The sequence below is a fragment of the Centroberyx affinis genome, unplaced genomic scaffold, assembly GCF_046629955.1.
Source record: "Centroberyx affinis isolate AG114_WGS23_722 - 3 ecotype Tasmania unplaced genomic scaffold, CSIRO-AGI_Caff_v1 ptg002297l_1, whole genome shotgun sequence".
Classification (NCBI taxonomy): Eukaryota; Metazoa; Chordata; class Actinopteri; order Beryciformes; family Berycidae; genus Centroberyx; species Centroberyx affinis.
In genome coordinates, this window is record NW_027280571.1 from 71,993 (window position 1) to 87,742 (window position 15,750).

Below are 15,750 nucleotides of genomic sequence, written 5' to 3' on the forward strand. Positions count from 1 at the left end.
TATAAATAGCTTCCTAACTGTTTCAACATACCTAACTGTAAAGAAGGTCTTGGATATGGTTTTCAGATATGGTAAAAAAAAAAAAAAAAAAAAAGAAGGTCCAAGGCACTCAAGTGGATTTGGTTATAAAAAAAAAAACCTTTATTAAGTTGATAATTTAATAGCTGGTGACCTACGCTTTGCGGCCACAGAGGCCTTTGTCAGGTTCACCCTGATGAAGGCCTCTGTGGCCGCAATTTAAATGTTATTTTAATGTTTTAGTCCAACTAATAAAGGTCTTTTTTAATAAGCAAATCCACTTGAGTGCCTTGCACCTTCTTTTTTACCATTCATCCATGCCACAAAAGAGCACCAGTGGAAGGTACTAGAGACACCCAAGCAGCGCTCCTTTTCTTCTTTTGTTCACTATGGTTTTCAGATATGGTTTTTAAGACCCACTGAGGTCTTCCAACACTGCCAACAAATGCTACTAATTTCTTCTTCTATATCAAACACTCTCAGTTCATGGTAACTCACCTAGGCTTCTTAAGGGCTGAACCATTGGTGGGCAGCACATCTGAAATATTGAAAATACCCATTGTTAGCACCTTCCCACTAGGCTTCCAAGCTTTATCACAGGAAAATGAAGGGGGGAGTGACACACCTTTATTTTGGCGAAACTCCATGCCACATGTGCAGCTGCGTGAGAAATGCTTAATAACAAAGATCTGAGGTCTAAATATTGATCTATGCAGTTTTGACATCCTATGTGATCTTCACTCAGTGTCAAATCAGGGGAAATTTGTGCTTATAAATCTTATGGTATTCAGTGTTGTATTGACAACTACTTCCATAAAAGATTCATAGAATTTGCAACCAGCAACCATGTCTGCTCTCTTGGAATTTCCCCGTCTCCCATATTGAGAAGCCCTACAACACCAAGAGGCTTGTTGTTTTGCTGCCTCATTGTATTTCTGGAGAGATAATGATAGAACACAGGCTACCCAAATTAATTGAGGGTTGCCAGTCACAGCACAAATTATGCAGCAAATGCTGCAGTGCTGCGTGTGAGAAAGTCACTGCACCAGAACCAGAGCAGGCATTAGAGTCATTGTAGGCATAGATTATGTTCTGATAGAGCACAGCACCACTTAAGGAAAAACCTACAAACACATCCCTCCTGACATCATGTAGGTACTGTGGCGTGATATGGCAGGCTATAATATGAAATGATGATAAAACAGATGGGGGTTTATTTTGTGGCCTTACTGTTATGGCTGGTGTATAATGCTCCACCATGCTGTGCTGAAAGGAATATCACAGTAACAGGTTGTACCTGTCTCCCTTATGTATGTAATATGCATGACCCATTTACACTATATCTGCTCATGTGTATTAAACACTATCAGTGTGCAGCGTCACTAGTTGCAGACTTACAGATATATAGAGACTCTTAAATTATGAATTCACCACCAACATCTTCCACATTATTATTTTCTTTTTTGTAAGGTTCTGAAATCTGATTAGATTAAGAAGCCATTTTTTTCCCATCGTGTCTGTCAGCCAATGAAAATTGTTGCAAGGACACCAAAGCAGTACATGATGTTTTACTGCCATCTGTTGCCAATACTTTCAGATGTTTTATGCAGTAGTAATATTTTAATGATGATTCACCCTCATTAGTAATTTTCTACAGGGGACTATAAAAGAGGCATTATCAAATAAGACGGTAAAGACACCTACCGTCAGGTTTTACAAATACCTTTGTGTAAAGGTGCGGTGCTGAAAATATTTCCATGGTCCCCTAACATTGTAGATAATATTTCACTGGTGAACCTCAGAAAAGTTGCAGTGTTGCACTTGCACTGAATTAGTCACACACCAGACAATCTAAATGAGCATGTTAGAGATGACAAATCGCTTGTGATTAGAGCATTAGCCAGATGAAGAAATGCATAAATGATGATTGAGAAAAGTAAAAATTATCACAGCCATATTGTGGTTTTGTGTATTTGGAGAAAATGAAATATTCATACAGTTTTTGTTTGTTTACCTCAAGTTGAGAAATTGCTATTGTCGGTCCTATGAGACCCAACACAGAATGGTGTGCAGGGAGCTCAATAAGCAATTACATAGTACTTCATCTCTGCATTTTGACAAACCTCTGCCGCCTTCTCCTCTGATTCACTCACACACTGGTTTGTGTAGTGGAATCCGTTGTGGTTGTGGTTGTGACAGTGTGTGCGTGTATGTGTGTGTGTGTGTGGGGGGGGGGGGGGGTCATGATGATGTGGGGGGTCGTGATGTGTTCCTCGCTATCTAGCTACTAGACCAAGTAAAGTAGTCATAGTCATTTTTATAAATAGTCATCTTTGCCTCAGAGCAAGACCAATGTAAATTAGCCTGGTGGAGCATTCATAGGCCTGTGCTCACGAGACCTCATCAAGAAGCATCATGCTGTTTGCTTAGTGAGCATGCTCTCTATGTCTCATAGGGACCTCCTTTGCAGTATTACCAGGCCAAATAAAAAAGCTACTGTAGTAAGCACCAAGATATGCCCCAAATGCCCTGGGCAATAGGGAGTTTTGTAACATTATGATGCTTTATACCTTGCAAAACAATCTGGGTTTACTGCATAAAGACATGCCTTGCAGTGTTGGATCATTTCAGTCTGTTCATTAGGGTCTTGTTTTATTTCTTGCAACTTAAAATAAACAGCGGTGCAATATTCATGAAGTTATTTTACGAAATCTCTTCCTGACCACATATTGCTGTGCTAATGTTTGAGAATGGCCTCAGAATCAAACCCAGCACCCTGAGTATGGTGTTTCATTTCTCAAATTGGTGTTCTCTCCGGACATCAGGTTGCTTTTCACGTTTGCCGTCTGAAAGGTGCCTTAATTTCTCAATCTATGTACAAAATAGCAGTCATAACTTCCAAACCTGAGGTTGTATGTGTGTGATTGCCTCAGGGAGGTGTCCTGGAAGGCCGTTTCAAATTAGCAGGAGGGCGATTGCCCTGATTGCTTACATCTGGTCATTAAAGTAGACATTTGAGGGTTTTTTCCTCTTCAACAATGGCGCAATCACAAAGAATGAATGAATTAATTTCAAACTACACACAATCCGATTTGCAGCGGTGTGATTACTATAGTGACACATACAGGGGCCAAATAGTGGGCACAGAAATAATTGCCGCTTTGTGCCACACTTTTAGAGACAATAATGATTGATAAACTAGTGAACAAAACTGTGGAACAATAGTGCAGCATGTGAATTACTCATTGCAGAAGTGGCTTTATGTGTGGCATGGATTGTAGAGCCTTTTGCATAAGGTATGGCTCACGAAAGAGGCCGGTGTATTGCGGGTATATAGCCAATGATGAATTGGAGAGAGGGAATCACTTGACTTTGCCAAAGCTGAATATGGCACAAGTAGACCAGCTACTTAACATTATGGCTGTAACATTAATGACTAATACAATTGTATATTTCCCTAGAGAGACAGAGGGGGTCAAATGATAAAATTGTCTTCCTTCTCATTAGGTTTATAATGTATCTCTGCTTTGGTGCCCTCATTTTTATCATTAATTAATCCTGAATGACATAATGAGCACTTACAATCACAGTAATGTATTTGTAGACAGATTTATTGCTTTACTATTGATCATTGTTATCCACTGATTATTATTATAGTTATTGTTGTTGTTATTATTATGTATGTTTTATTTGAAACAGAAATGCGTATTATGCACATATTGTGTGAACAGGCCATGATCATGGAGCAGATTCTGCTGGCTCGGTAACTGGTTTCTCCTCACTGTATTGCAGCCATCATTCTCTGTAGATTTCATATCTGCTGAGGAACACAACAACTTATATCACTACAGCATTGAGCAGAAGCCTATTTCTAGACCGATTATTTAAATCCAGCTGTGGAAGCCACTCTATTTTTGTTGTCTCTCCTGGGTTTTGAGCTGCAGCTTGGGATACAAATGCACCATTGCTTCCAACCCAATCTGCCAGTGTATTCTGTTTCTCATGTAATAGGAACTTCAGTGTGATCGAGTTACACAGAAACCATATATACAAACCATGCATAGTGAGATAGTAATATAGAGTCTCAATGGTCGCATTAGCAGCTCCAGTACTATGACCTTGCTCTCTCTTTCTTGAATCATTTTCATGCATAAATGGATTTATTTTGAATACCACATATTCTTGAGAGCCCACTTTCTAACTACCCCTCGCCTCTTCTCTCTCAACAGATACCATCTACCTGTTGGAAGACATGGAGGGTCGTGTATGATTGAAATAGCTGTAGATAATGGCACAGCTCAACATGTGGAGGAGTACGTGTCTCACCCTGTGTCAGAGGTAACCTGACTTATCTAGAATCAAGTCAACCCCTCGTAGAAGATTTGCATTTGTATATGTAATAATGCCTGTAGTATCTCATATGCGTTTCACAATATACAGTTTTGACATATTGAAATGCTAATCGCAACAGTCATATAATTTATGTAGCACAATCGTAACAGGCTTATATGATTCAAGACGCATTCATGAATAAACAAACATTTATAGGAAACGCATTAGACATGAATGTCTAATGTGTTTACACCCAGCTATCATGTGCTTTATTCAGTGATAACATTTAATTTTTTTTTCAGTTCTGCAGGCCATACCTTTTCTAGGATCTGTTGCATTTGAGGTTACACCTCATTGTGTAGTGTAAAATTTAATTAAGATGTTATTTTGTGTCAATGGTATTTTGACTGGGAAATTTGTAAGACAACTGCAAAAAAATCTGGTGAATTTTTCAATAATCTGGTTGTGAAAAGGGCTCATTCTTGAACAGCACGATGAAAACTAGCAAACTCGCTAGCATCTAGTTCGTTTGTTAAAGTATGCAGAAGTTCCTAGCTACCGCCTGTGGATATGTAGGTGAAGTTGGTGATTTACTTATTATATTTAACCATTTATTATTTTGTTGAACTTTCTGATTTGTCTGATTTGTCTGAAGTTTCATGACAGCTAGCAGATAGGCTAATGGAGAGATTATTTTATAGCTAAGCCAGCTAAGCACTCTATTCAGCTAACAGAACTCGGCCATAATGAATGGAAAGCTTGTGTTACCCCCCAGATTTTATGAATGAAGAATGAGAGTTCTTACATGTGCTTAACACTGTGTATGGCAACACTGCTAAATATTTTAAAAATCAAGCAAACCTTTAAAAAACAGGTTTACAGTTTAATCAGAAGTGGAGGTAAGTCACACAAAAGGCTGTACAACTTACAGCCTGTTCAGCTTGTCAGCATCATTCTGGGAATTCATTCAGCCCAGGTACAAGCGTCAGCAAGGCCAAATTGGACCTCGTTTTTCATTAGTAAAATCATGTTTTAGCACAACCCATTGATTTTATTTCATTTCAAATTCAAGTTCTTGCTTTAATGTATATAACCTACCTTGCTGGTCATATGGATGAAACCGCTGAGTCCAACTATTCTGAATCAACAAGGAGAACAGCGGTGGGAGCGCTCGTAAAGAGCACAATGTGTAATAATTGCACGACAATGCAAGTAAAAGCTTATTTCCGGTATATACACTAAATAAAATTAGGTCAAAGGCCAACTGTTGTATGAGTAAATCCTTCATCTGAGCTGTGTGTAAAACTCATTTTAGACAGGCATGGGTTAGCACTGACACTAAAATCAAAACACCATTCACTCGCTATCTCTAAGTGCTGGTATTACATGAGCACTGTATGAAAGCTGGAGTAAAGTGTGAGTCACCAGCAATGAAAGTGCAATAGAACTGTTACAAAGCTAGTGCACTGGTGTAATGAATGTGTTATTAACTTGGTTTTAGAAAGGCATCATGTCGGCCATCTCAGATTAGAAAGTCATAAATCAAATTGGGGGAGGGGGAGGTACGTCGAGCCTGTGGGAAGGTTGAACCCCTCCCTGCGTCTTTGAAACTGAAAACATAATTATTAATTTAATAACAAATATAGGTGTAGTTAATCAAATTAATGGGCCAGTGTTAAAAAAAAACAGCCTGTGATTAACAAGTGAAAGCTAGCTTAGTGCTAGTCACATGCTTGCCAGCTGTGATCATCTTGGCAAATAATGTTTGTTTACAGGCTTGGGTCACATCATGACTACTGAGTCAAGATGAGTAGGTTGGGGATAGAGAACAATACATAATGATAATACCATTCATTATATGTATGTTGCTGATTGTACACATTAGGTGAGAAGATTTTATGAGGTTGTAGTAGTTGGAGTGGTTTGTGATTGTTTTGAATAGCACAGTGTCACGTAGGCTGTTTTATTTATTTATTTATTTTACTTTGGAGATGGGAAGTGCAAAGCAAGGCTCTGGGGCCATCCTCCTCTGGGATTTTTTTTTTGTTTGTTTTGTTTTGTTTTTTTAAACCCCAAAACAATGAGATTTCACCATAAAACCAGTGTTATCAAGTCAAGAAATTACTGCTAGGAAATATGACTCAGATTCAGAATACATTTAAGATTAAGTCAATTTTACTTTGTGAAAAATAAATCCAACCAAAACACAATTGACAAATTGTCCTGCCTGAAAGAGGGATTGGTAATACAAATCTATTTCCATACCCCTAGCCAGGCGATTTCCTCTTGTTACACTTAATGTTATTTGTGATCTTGACTTTAGTTGTAGAGACTTGCTGTAGATAGCTAGCTAACAGCTTAAGTCTCCTGTTGGTGCTTCTCAGATGCTCAGTCTGACTGAAGAGTCGAGGTGAATTTGAGGAGATGATGAGGAAACACACCGCATGTGGGGCACGATCGTGGCAGTTGTGTCTCACCTGCCTCTATACTTTAAGAGACCATTTTCATTAAAGATAAAATTACTTTGCAAATATTTTTAGGATAATGGGTAATGATCTTACAGTCACATACCTCCATATAATACATATAGGGGAAACACTGGTACATTGGCATGGTTGCCAATGTACCCATGCCAACTTCGTTGACCAGATGTCCTATATTGCATGAGGGGATGTCCATCATATCTATTGATTAAAGTTATATGTTATGAAAGTAGCTAAGAATGTAAAATAATTTTCAGTAAAGCTGGTTACTCTGTTTAATGATTGTTTTGAATGATTATTAGGGACCACGTTCATTGGGATGTTATGTCTTTCTACAGTGGTGTTTGTCATGCAGTGTTGTCCTAAGGGTAATCTTACATGAGGGCCAACAGCTGGCCTATAAAGGTTACTACCACAGGCTTTTCAGATAAGCATAGTTTTACAAGTGCCTAATAAAAATCATACAGTCACCTAGCCACTTCAGCAGATCAAGAGGGATCTACACTATATACTGAAGGTGCTTAGCATAAAGACTGTGATAAAAGTGCTCCAGTAGTTGGGTCCAAAAAAAGGTTTTTGCATTGGAGTTCTGCAATGAAAATTGAGATTCCCATTTTTTCCCCACAGTTTTAGTCAGTCTAATCTCATAATATTCAGTCCAAACCCAATGGTAGTCTGACTAAAGGCTGACACAGCATTGTCAGAAACATTATCTTGGGGTGAAATGAGCCATATTGCGTGCATTTTCACAGAAACTGGAAAAGGTCTTTGTTTCTATTGAGTGGAATGTTGAACTTGCCCAAGGTTATGGTGGCAAGGATGGCAAGGTGGTATTTGATATAAAATTTGAGTGAAGGATAAATTGCAAAAAGTTGGGGACAGACATTGCTATAAACTATAGAGTCAAGCTATTCATGCATTAAACTGAAAATCATTTTGGCTTGAGGGAGTTTTATTTTGAAATCCGCTGTCATCATGTTACATAATGTGGCAGGAGTGTGTAATCGAGCTGTTATAAATGTTGATTGCTCATTCATAAATGAATCATGAAGCATGTCATGAGTCTGCTATGAAAGTGCTATTTTAACCATCTCCAAAAAAAGTGGAATTCAATATTCATATGAACAAAAATTACCTGAGGTCACTGCTCTATTGGCAATATACGTATGTAATTCAGCGTTAATATGAAATGGGCTTGTGGTAGGGTTTTGAAACAGTAATGCAGTCCTATTTTGGTAGCAGATATAATTGTGCCTTGCTTGTTAAATTGACCGTTATGGTAGGATAAGCTGTCGGTTCACAGAATTGGTCTACATTAATTCTACCTAATTACCTTGCACATCAAAGAAAGCTATCAGGATTTTTTTAAACATTCTACCTCCCTCTCATTCTATCAGGGTGTGTGCTATCATAACATGCCAGTATCATAGAAATGTAGTAAAGTTGAAAAGTAAACTCAAATCGCTTGTCTAGATTATGCTAATATAAGATTGCATAAAGATGAAGACTATAGCAGCACACTGTATTATGTTTTCACTTTGACACTGAGAAATCGTTTTTTGCAGCTGAGCTAGTATCTGCAAGGGACATACTGTATATTGTAAGATTTAGTATGATTTAGTAAATGATAATGCTGATCGCAGGGTTTCCACCATATTTTGTAGGGAACCTTTGGACCCATATTTCTTGGGGATGTTTCATCCCATTGGGAGATACATGACGGCGCAAAGGGAGTGAAGAGATTCATTGGATGCATCAGAGAACTTCAGGTCAACTCAAAGGAGATTTACCTGGTGGGTGAGGCAGTGAGAGGGAGGAACATCAAGAACTGTGACCCACCTGTCTGCCAGCACCTTCCCTGCCGCAACGGAGGAACCTGTGTCAGGTACTAGGTCACCTTTTGCTCTAATTTAATTCTGTAAACTTGTAAGCCATTAAGAAAAATGTACAGGGCTGCATAAAGAATACATTTTCTCAGATGCATTGCATGCATGACAACACAGTGATAGTTTGCTTAAGATGTGTGTTTTAATCAGCCAGGGGATTGTCCATCTTTCAAACTCAATAGAATAATCCCAAATCTTAGACAAGTTCTGTATGTCTTAATTAACAGTATATCTGATATCTTCCAAATTTACATTCAACATGATAATTGTAATAAGTTTTGTGTATGTGGATTGAGCAGCTTTTTTCCAGCTGAATAATATCAACCACGTTGCCAACAGAGAAGAAAAACCCAGAGCTTTGCGTTGACGGGTGGTTGTGGATAAATTCTCTGAGCTGACCCCAAAGATGGCCTGATGTCCCCAAAGAGGGACTGATAGCTCCATTGAAAATCTTGAAAAATGCCTCAAAGAATGAAGCCCAAAATTGTTCCAGTTTGCTGCACCCCCAGAACATGTGATGTGAGGTCAGCAGCACAATTTTGCATTCATCACACAAGGGGTCTGCGTAGATATTTCCTCATGTAGTGTAATCGATGCTTTGATGAGTGTGTACGCTCTCAGGTTTCATCCTAAGTGATATCCGAGTTTGTCTTCCCGATGCTGTTTTATAATAGCTAAAGAAGGTGTACTAATAGGATTAGTAATTATTTTGATTTTAGTCTTCTAAATCAATATCTCATTAAACCCTGTGTTGTTTTTAAATCTAATGACATTTCCGTGAGGAAGGAGCGTTAGTCGGGAGACGGCAATTTGGCCACATGCCATGATTGTGTCCTTCCATCCTGGTTTTTGACACCACTTTGTCGCGCCGTTGTCTCTCTACAGTCTGTTGTAGGAAGGTTACATGAGAGGGAGGTCTGGTTGCCTTCGCCAATAAAGATTTGGCTGAAATATGGTGGACAGATAGCCCTTGGCCCAAGGATTAGTTGATTAGATTTTGGTGATGATCTGGGATTTCCGCCATCAGAGGATTATGTTTTTGTAGCCATAACTATTATGCTGCATTCATGAGCTGGTGGGAAATTCCGAACAAAGGATATAAATACACACATTGGAATAATGCCCGAGTCAATAGTGAATTTTATTTAGACTTTACACCAACGGTTCGGCCCCAGTGGGCGTTCCTCAGGATAATGTCACAAAAGTACAATTACTCCTATATATTTTTTCTTATCTTGTGATCTCAATACAGTCATGTTCGTCAGGTGCATTGTGGCTATAGAGAGAAAAGTGGGAAAGGGCAACATCCAGAACATACAAATACATTCACATGCTATTTCCTCAGAAAATCAAATCTATAAGATAAACAAACCTGGCCGCAGCTTTTTAAGATGAAGTATTGTTCAGCATTGGCGGGGGTTTGCGCTCTACTGAGTGCCATCTAGTGTAGTCTGTATTTATTTCAGCACCAATTATATGTACAACACAATACAAATGACCGTCAATAAACAATAACAGCCTGTTCAGGCCAGTAGTTAACTCTGCTTTAATGTGGTGATGCCAGCTCTAAATCAGTCCATTGATTTCTCTGCTAATGTCTAGTGAAACACAAACATAGAGGTTGGTTAGTTGTTTACCATCTGAACCACTTGTGTTTGACCATAATGTAATTTCTAATATAGATAAAGGATGGCAAGTAATACAAAGTTGCAACTGTTTTATTTTTGTATTTATTTATTGTTTTACACAATTTGGAAATATTTCAGTACATCTACAGAAAAAAAACAATTGAAGCACCTTGATAAAATCTTTAACGGTTAATACTCTGGTACATTGTTCCCTGTACAGTGGCAATCAAAGAATACTTATGCTAATATTATTGAGTTATCAGGTCACTTTTTCCACAAGAGGAACTGGTAACACTTTATAATAACCATCATTAATAAATGGTAAATTGATAGTTAATTAAACTTTAGTTAATAGTTATTTTACTGTTAACAAACAATGAAATGATCATTAATAATGTTTACTAATTATTAGTAATGCTATAATTTATGTTATTTTATCATTCGTTTGTGTAATATAAAATCATTTGTTTATAAATTATATATTGTATCATAGCTTTTTACCCTTTTTACCGTCTCTTATCAGCTATGATACAATATATAATTTATAAACAAATGATTTTTGATTGAATAATGAAATAATTATCAAGTACCATTTGACTCAGAATAACGCAACAGATAGGATTCACATACTCTTACATACCCTTTCCACTGCAGGTGTGAATGACTTGTAATCGTTCATTACCTTGACTGTACACAAAATAACTGAATGAAGCATTGATCAATCAAACTTGTACACAGTCTATTGAGGGTAAAGAAGCACAAGACAAATTCTTAACAAACGTAGCTGTAAAGGAGTAGTTGTGTCGTGTTCCTACCCACCTCTTTCCAAACATCTCTGCTTCCCCAATAAAGTAAATCCCTGCTGGGTGCTGGGCCGAATATGTGACGATCCATTCTTCTTTCATCTTTGGCCTGTACAGCTCATCATACTGTTATCACACCCCACTTACCAGCAATTTTGCCCGTCTTTTTAAGCATGTGTTAACTTAGTATATGATGCTCTTTTCACCTTAAGTAATCCAGTAAATAGCTGCTCTAAATGTCTTCTTCATTGCGTTATGACAGTATCAATTAACAGTTGCATTTATAACACAGGAAATGAATCGGGGCTCCATGAATATTGGAATGTGAATTGCTCTGAGAATACAAATTAAGGGCTGGTGGCATTGTGGTCACATTGGCTTGTCATGTGCAGCAGAGTGGGCTTTGCAATTATCTGTGTGATGAATATGCGTTAATGCAGTAGCCTCTTGAACCACACAGCAGTTTTAGGGTCAGCAGGAGTTCACAGAGCACTGTTCATTCAGTTAGTTGCCCTGGATTGCACTGCCAGCATATAATAGGATGAATAAGGAATTTGATCTTGGGTTCAGTTGTGGTGATTTCATTGCTGCCCCTCTTCATGTGATATCCTTTTTACTCCGGCATTTAGAAATAATGATATTACATTGCAACGGCTATTGGCATGGGGTTTGTTGTTGATGCATTTATATGTTGGGCATCTAGCTACATATAACGCATCAAGTTACATGAATGTGACATAGTCAGGTAAACAGCACTTAAGGACGTTTTATACAGAACCTCTGAGACAGCTCTGTGACGTCTGTGTCGCTTGTGACGTCTGGTGTTGAACAAGGTCCATAAATTGTATTTAAACTAAGAAAACGTAGCATACTTGACCGAAGAATGGCCTCCTCTGCTAGCCTCTGTTCAAGCTGCTCCATTCTTGTTTGTTGTGATTGTTATCCTTGTAATGTTTTGAAATTAAATTGGTCAAATTTCATACAAATAGATACTGAATATTTGCACAAAATATCAGCTAACGGCAGATTTAATACAAAAATATCAGATATTGACTTTCATAAGCCCACCTTGATAAACGGTAACACCAAACAAACACTACTTTAAAACACAGTATGCTACTTGATATATTAAATGGATCTCAAGCATCACAAGAACTCCAGCAGGAATCTCAAGCAGAATTATCACTATCGCTCTTCACAAAGAAAGACCAGTTGTGTCTTGATTCCCTCTATACTTGTTTTCAAGGTCCAAGAAACAATTATTTTCATTCACAATGAGAAACAAACATAACTCTCATCCCATGTACAGTTGCAATCCCTGAAGAATACTTCTTGAGGAAACTTGCTCATTACAGTGTTTATTGCAATGTGTCTTTGAATTTTGGAGGACAAATGGACTCAAAAGAACTGTGCAATCGAGTTTATTGTACAAATGTTATTTTTATATGGATGTGCATTTCCTGTTGTTTAAAATGAGTTGCTATGGAACCTTGACTCACTTAGAAAAAATTAATAATAATTACAAAACTAATTTGGGGACAAGTCTCAGATGACTCAATGTGAAAACCATACAATAACAAGAAGTGTTTCTGCAGCACTTTCTTTCTTTTTCTTTTATCCAAACTTTTAAAACAAAGACCTCTAACTCCAAAAGAAAGAAAAGGAGAACCAATCAATGAATTTTGGTACTCAAATAAGTAATTCTTATGTCTTAGGACAGTTCAATTTGTGCTGGTGGACATTCAACACTGCACCCTCTATGCAGTAATGAGTAAGAGGAGTGGAAATACTGGTAATTGAGAGTATCCAGGGTGGTTTTCTCGATATGTGGGTACATTTTCTGAGTCAGCTACTAAGTCAACTAATCAGCACTACTATAATATAAAGCTTATCTGGCTTTCTAAGATCTCATACAAACATTGTATGAGTGCGTCTCCAGTTCATTCTAAGTGGAGTAGCTCCAGCCTGTGCATCTTGACGGCATCACAGGTTAGTCTTGGTTTTCTGGGTGCTAGCTTAGTGAGATAGTTCATTTTCAAACGATGATTGGAGTTATTATTTATTATGGGAGACTCTTTTGTAGACTTATAGACTTGTATTAGACACAAATGAACTTTATTCTATAGTAGTGCTAACAAGTCTAAAACAGAAAACGTGGCCATGTTCCAATAAAATCACTCTGGGTACCGTCACAATGTCCCAGAATTTCTCAACAGACCTTTTTACTAGCTTTTGAAGAGACTTATATGTCACTAAATCTACATTAATCAATAACTGTTTTTGTCATTACTGATGACCGGGAACTTTTTGGCTCTGTAGCCAGTGTGGCTAGTGGATTTCAGCCACTCAGAATTTTTACTAGCCAAAATATTTTCTTCTTAAACTGTAATCAACGCATTGCAGACAATATAATATAATATATCTATAATGATAATGTTGATTATAGAGTATGACAATGCATTTTATTTGTATCAGTGTTGCTTGTATTACTCCAGTCAGTAATTTTATATTGCCCAAGCGTGTGATTAATACAGTACAATATAATACAAGACAGGGAAAAAAAAGAGTGGAACTGAGAATAGATTTGGGAAGGATAGCAGAATAGAAATGAACAGATTTTGGATATTCCCCTCCGCATTTGGTGCGGTGTGTATCATAGACTGTAGAAAATAAAATGTGTATGTCAGAAGCCATATTGTGGAGATGGCTTTTGGAAGCGTTGTGATCTTATATAACCTCCAGTTTGAAGTTTCTCTTCCCAGCAGCAAAATAACGTCTTCGACTTCTCCAGAGCGTAAATCCAGCAGTCCTGACAAAACATTATGTTGTTTTCCTCAGCAGACACAAGCCAGTCACGACCTGCTCACCATTCCTCACTTAATAGTCAGGTTTTTTTTCTTCAGACCCTCTTTCTCTTTTGCCCCCTTCTCATGTCAATGATAGTTTGATTCTTGAACACTACTGTTTCAGTTTTGCTTTCCTGCGGTGCTTATTGTGTGTGTGTGTGTGTTTCTTTTTGCAAACGCTAACTATCATGTTTCCATCTAGTTACACCTTCATTTCATTTGACCCGATGAGAGCTCGCTGTTTACAAGTCGCATGCTGGCGAGAGAGAAGGCCAGTGATAGTGCCACCTCACAGCACGCATCATGCACAGCTGTAGTATTGGACAAGCTTTGTGCTCATACAGAAAATAGATCAGAAAACGTCACCCGCCAAAGTGGCTGGTAGAACCGACAGTTAACCCGCCACAGGCAGTTTTTACCCGAGTCTGAAGCTGTGAAAGTAGAGGCTGATACATTGTATCGTCTCCCGCTGTTGACCGTCGTCTGAAGCTGATTCATCAATGTTAAATCACTGGAAGTCAACTTCATTTAATATGACACATGGAAGTATTGCATTTCAGTTTAATCAATGACAATGTTCAATATGAATCATGAGGAAGTCCTAAAATGACTCGGTGGTTATGTAGCCGAGTTGAAAATATATCTACAATATACAGTTAAGGAAGTTTAAGGTAAGCTAGTTGAGTTTAGCTTTTTTCTTTCCAGCAATAATTTTAATTGGGATTTAGCAATGCAAAAAATGAAAAAATGAATGACCTGAATAAATCCACCGATGTATTTGAAAAGTGTTACACCTGAGGTTAAACACATGAATATAAAAAAATAAAATAAAAAGTGTAATAGTGAAGCACAGCTTTTTCCAGAGTGCGGTGTGTTCTAGGTTGGGCTCTGTAGAAATAGTGTCTGATCCCTTGAGAGAAGTTCCCTCATGCTTTTCTTTATGTCTTCTTTCTGTAGGGATTTTATTTCAAGTATCATCTAAAGTATACTTTATGGTGGTATGTTTTCAAAGTTGTTTGGCTCCATGACAGAGACTTAGCAGACATTACGCTTCTTTACAACCAAAGAAATGTTTGTAAGAGTGAATGGATGAGGTCAGAGAAATGTAGAACAACCATCTGCTCAAACAGGAGTCTGCATACTTCAGGTGAATCCCATGTCTAAATTTCCACTTCCTTCCTTTGCTGATGGTAAAATTGAGATGACAAATAATTGAGTGAAGAACTAGTCATCTCTCACATGTTTTCTCCTGCCACCCACCAAATATCTTAGTGTCTGTGGTACAGTGGTATCCTTGGCAATTTAAAACAATGAAAAACCAAATGGTGTTTCAGGACCAATGTAGTTCTTCTCCATAAATAATATCTGCTACACCCAGTTGTCCTTTTTATTTTAACACACGATGAAGTGAGTTAAATGCTTTCATTCCCAGAGGTGAAGACTGCCATTGCAGCAAAGCCTCATCAATGACTTAGAAAATCATTTGCATACCAACGTCCACTTGAAAAGGAGAAGTGTTATGTAAATAACTTACAAGGGATACGATTTAAGAAATTTATGTGGCCGCACAGCCTATTGTTTTAGTTGACAGAGAGATCATAAGCTAACTGGTCAATTATTAATCATTTTATCTGGTACTCATTAGATTAAAAATGTAGTCTTCCTTAATAATTTAACCTGTGTGTGCTTTAGCTGTGCTGTCTTTGAATGGCATGCGATGGCAAGGACTCACTTTATGCATTTGTATGATTAAC

General features: G+C 37.8%; 1 protein-coding gene across 1 annotated transcript in view; it reads left to right on the plus strand.

Moving 5' to 3' along the window:
- eys (eyes shut homolog) overlaps positions 1 to 15,750 on the plus strand; it is a 101,850-nt gene that overhangs the window by 70,364 nt on the left and 15,736 nt on the right. Inside the window, exons 21-22 of the mRNA XM_071532976.1 lie at positions 4,248 to 4,356; positions 8,498 to 8,718. Coding sequence (XP_071389077.1) covers positions 4,248 to 4,356; positions 8,498 to 8,718 — 330 coding nt within the window. The remainder of the gene's footprint in view (positions 1 to 4,247; positions 4,357 to 8,497; positions 8,719 to 15,750) is intronic.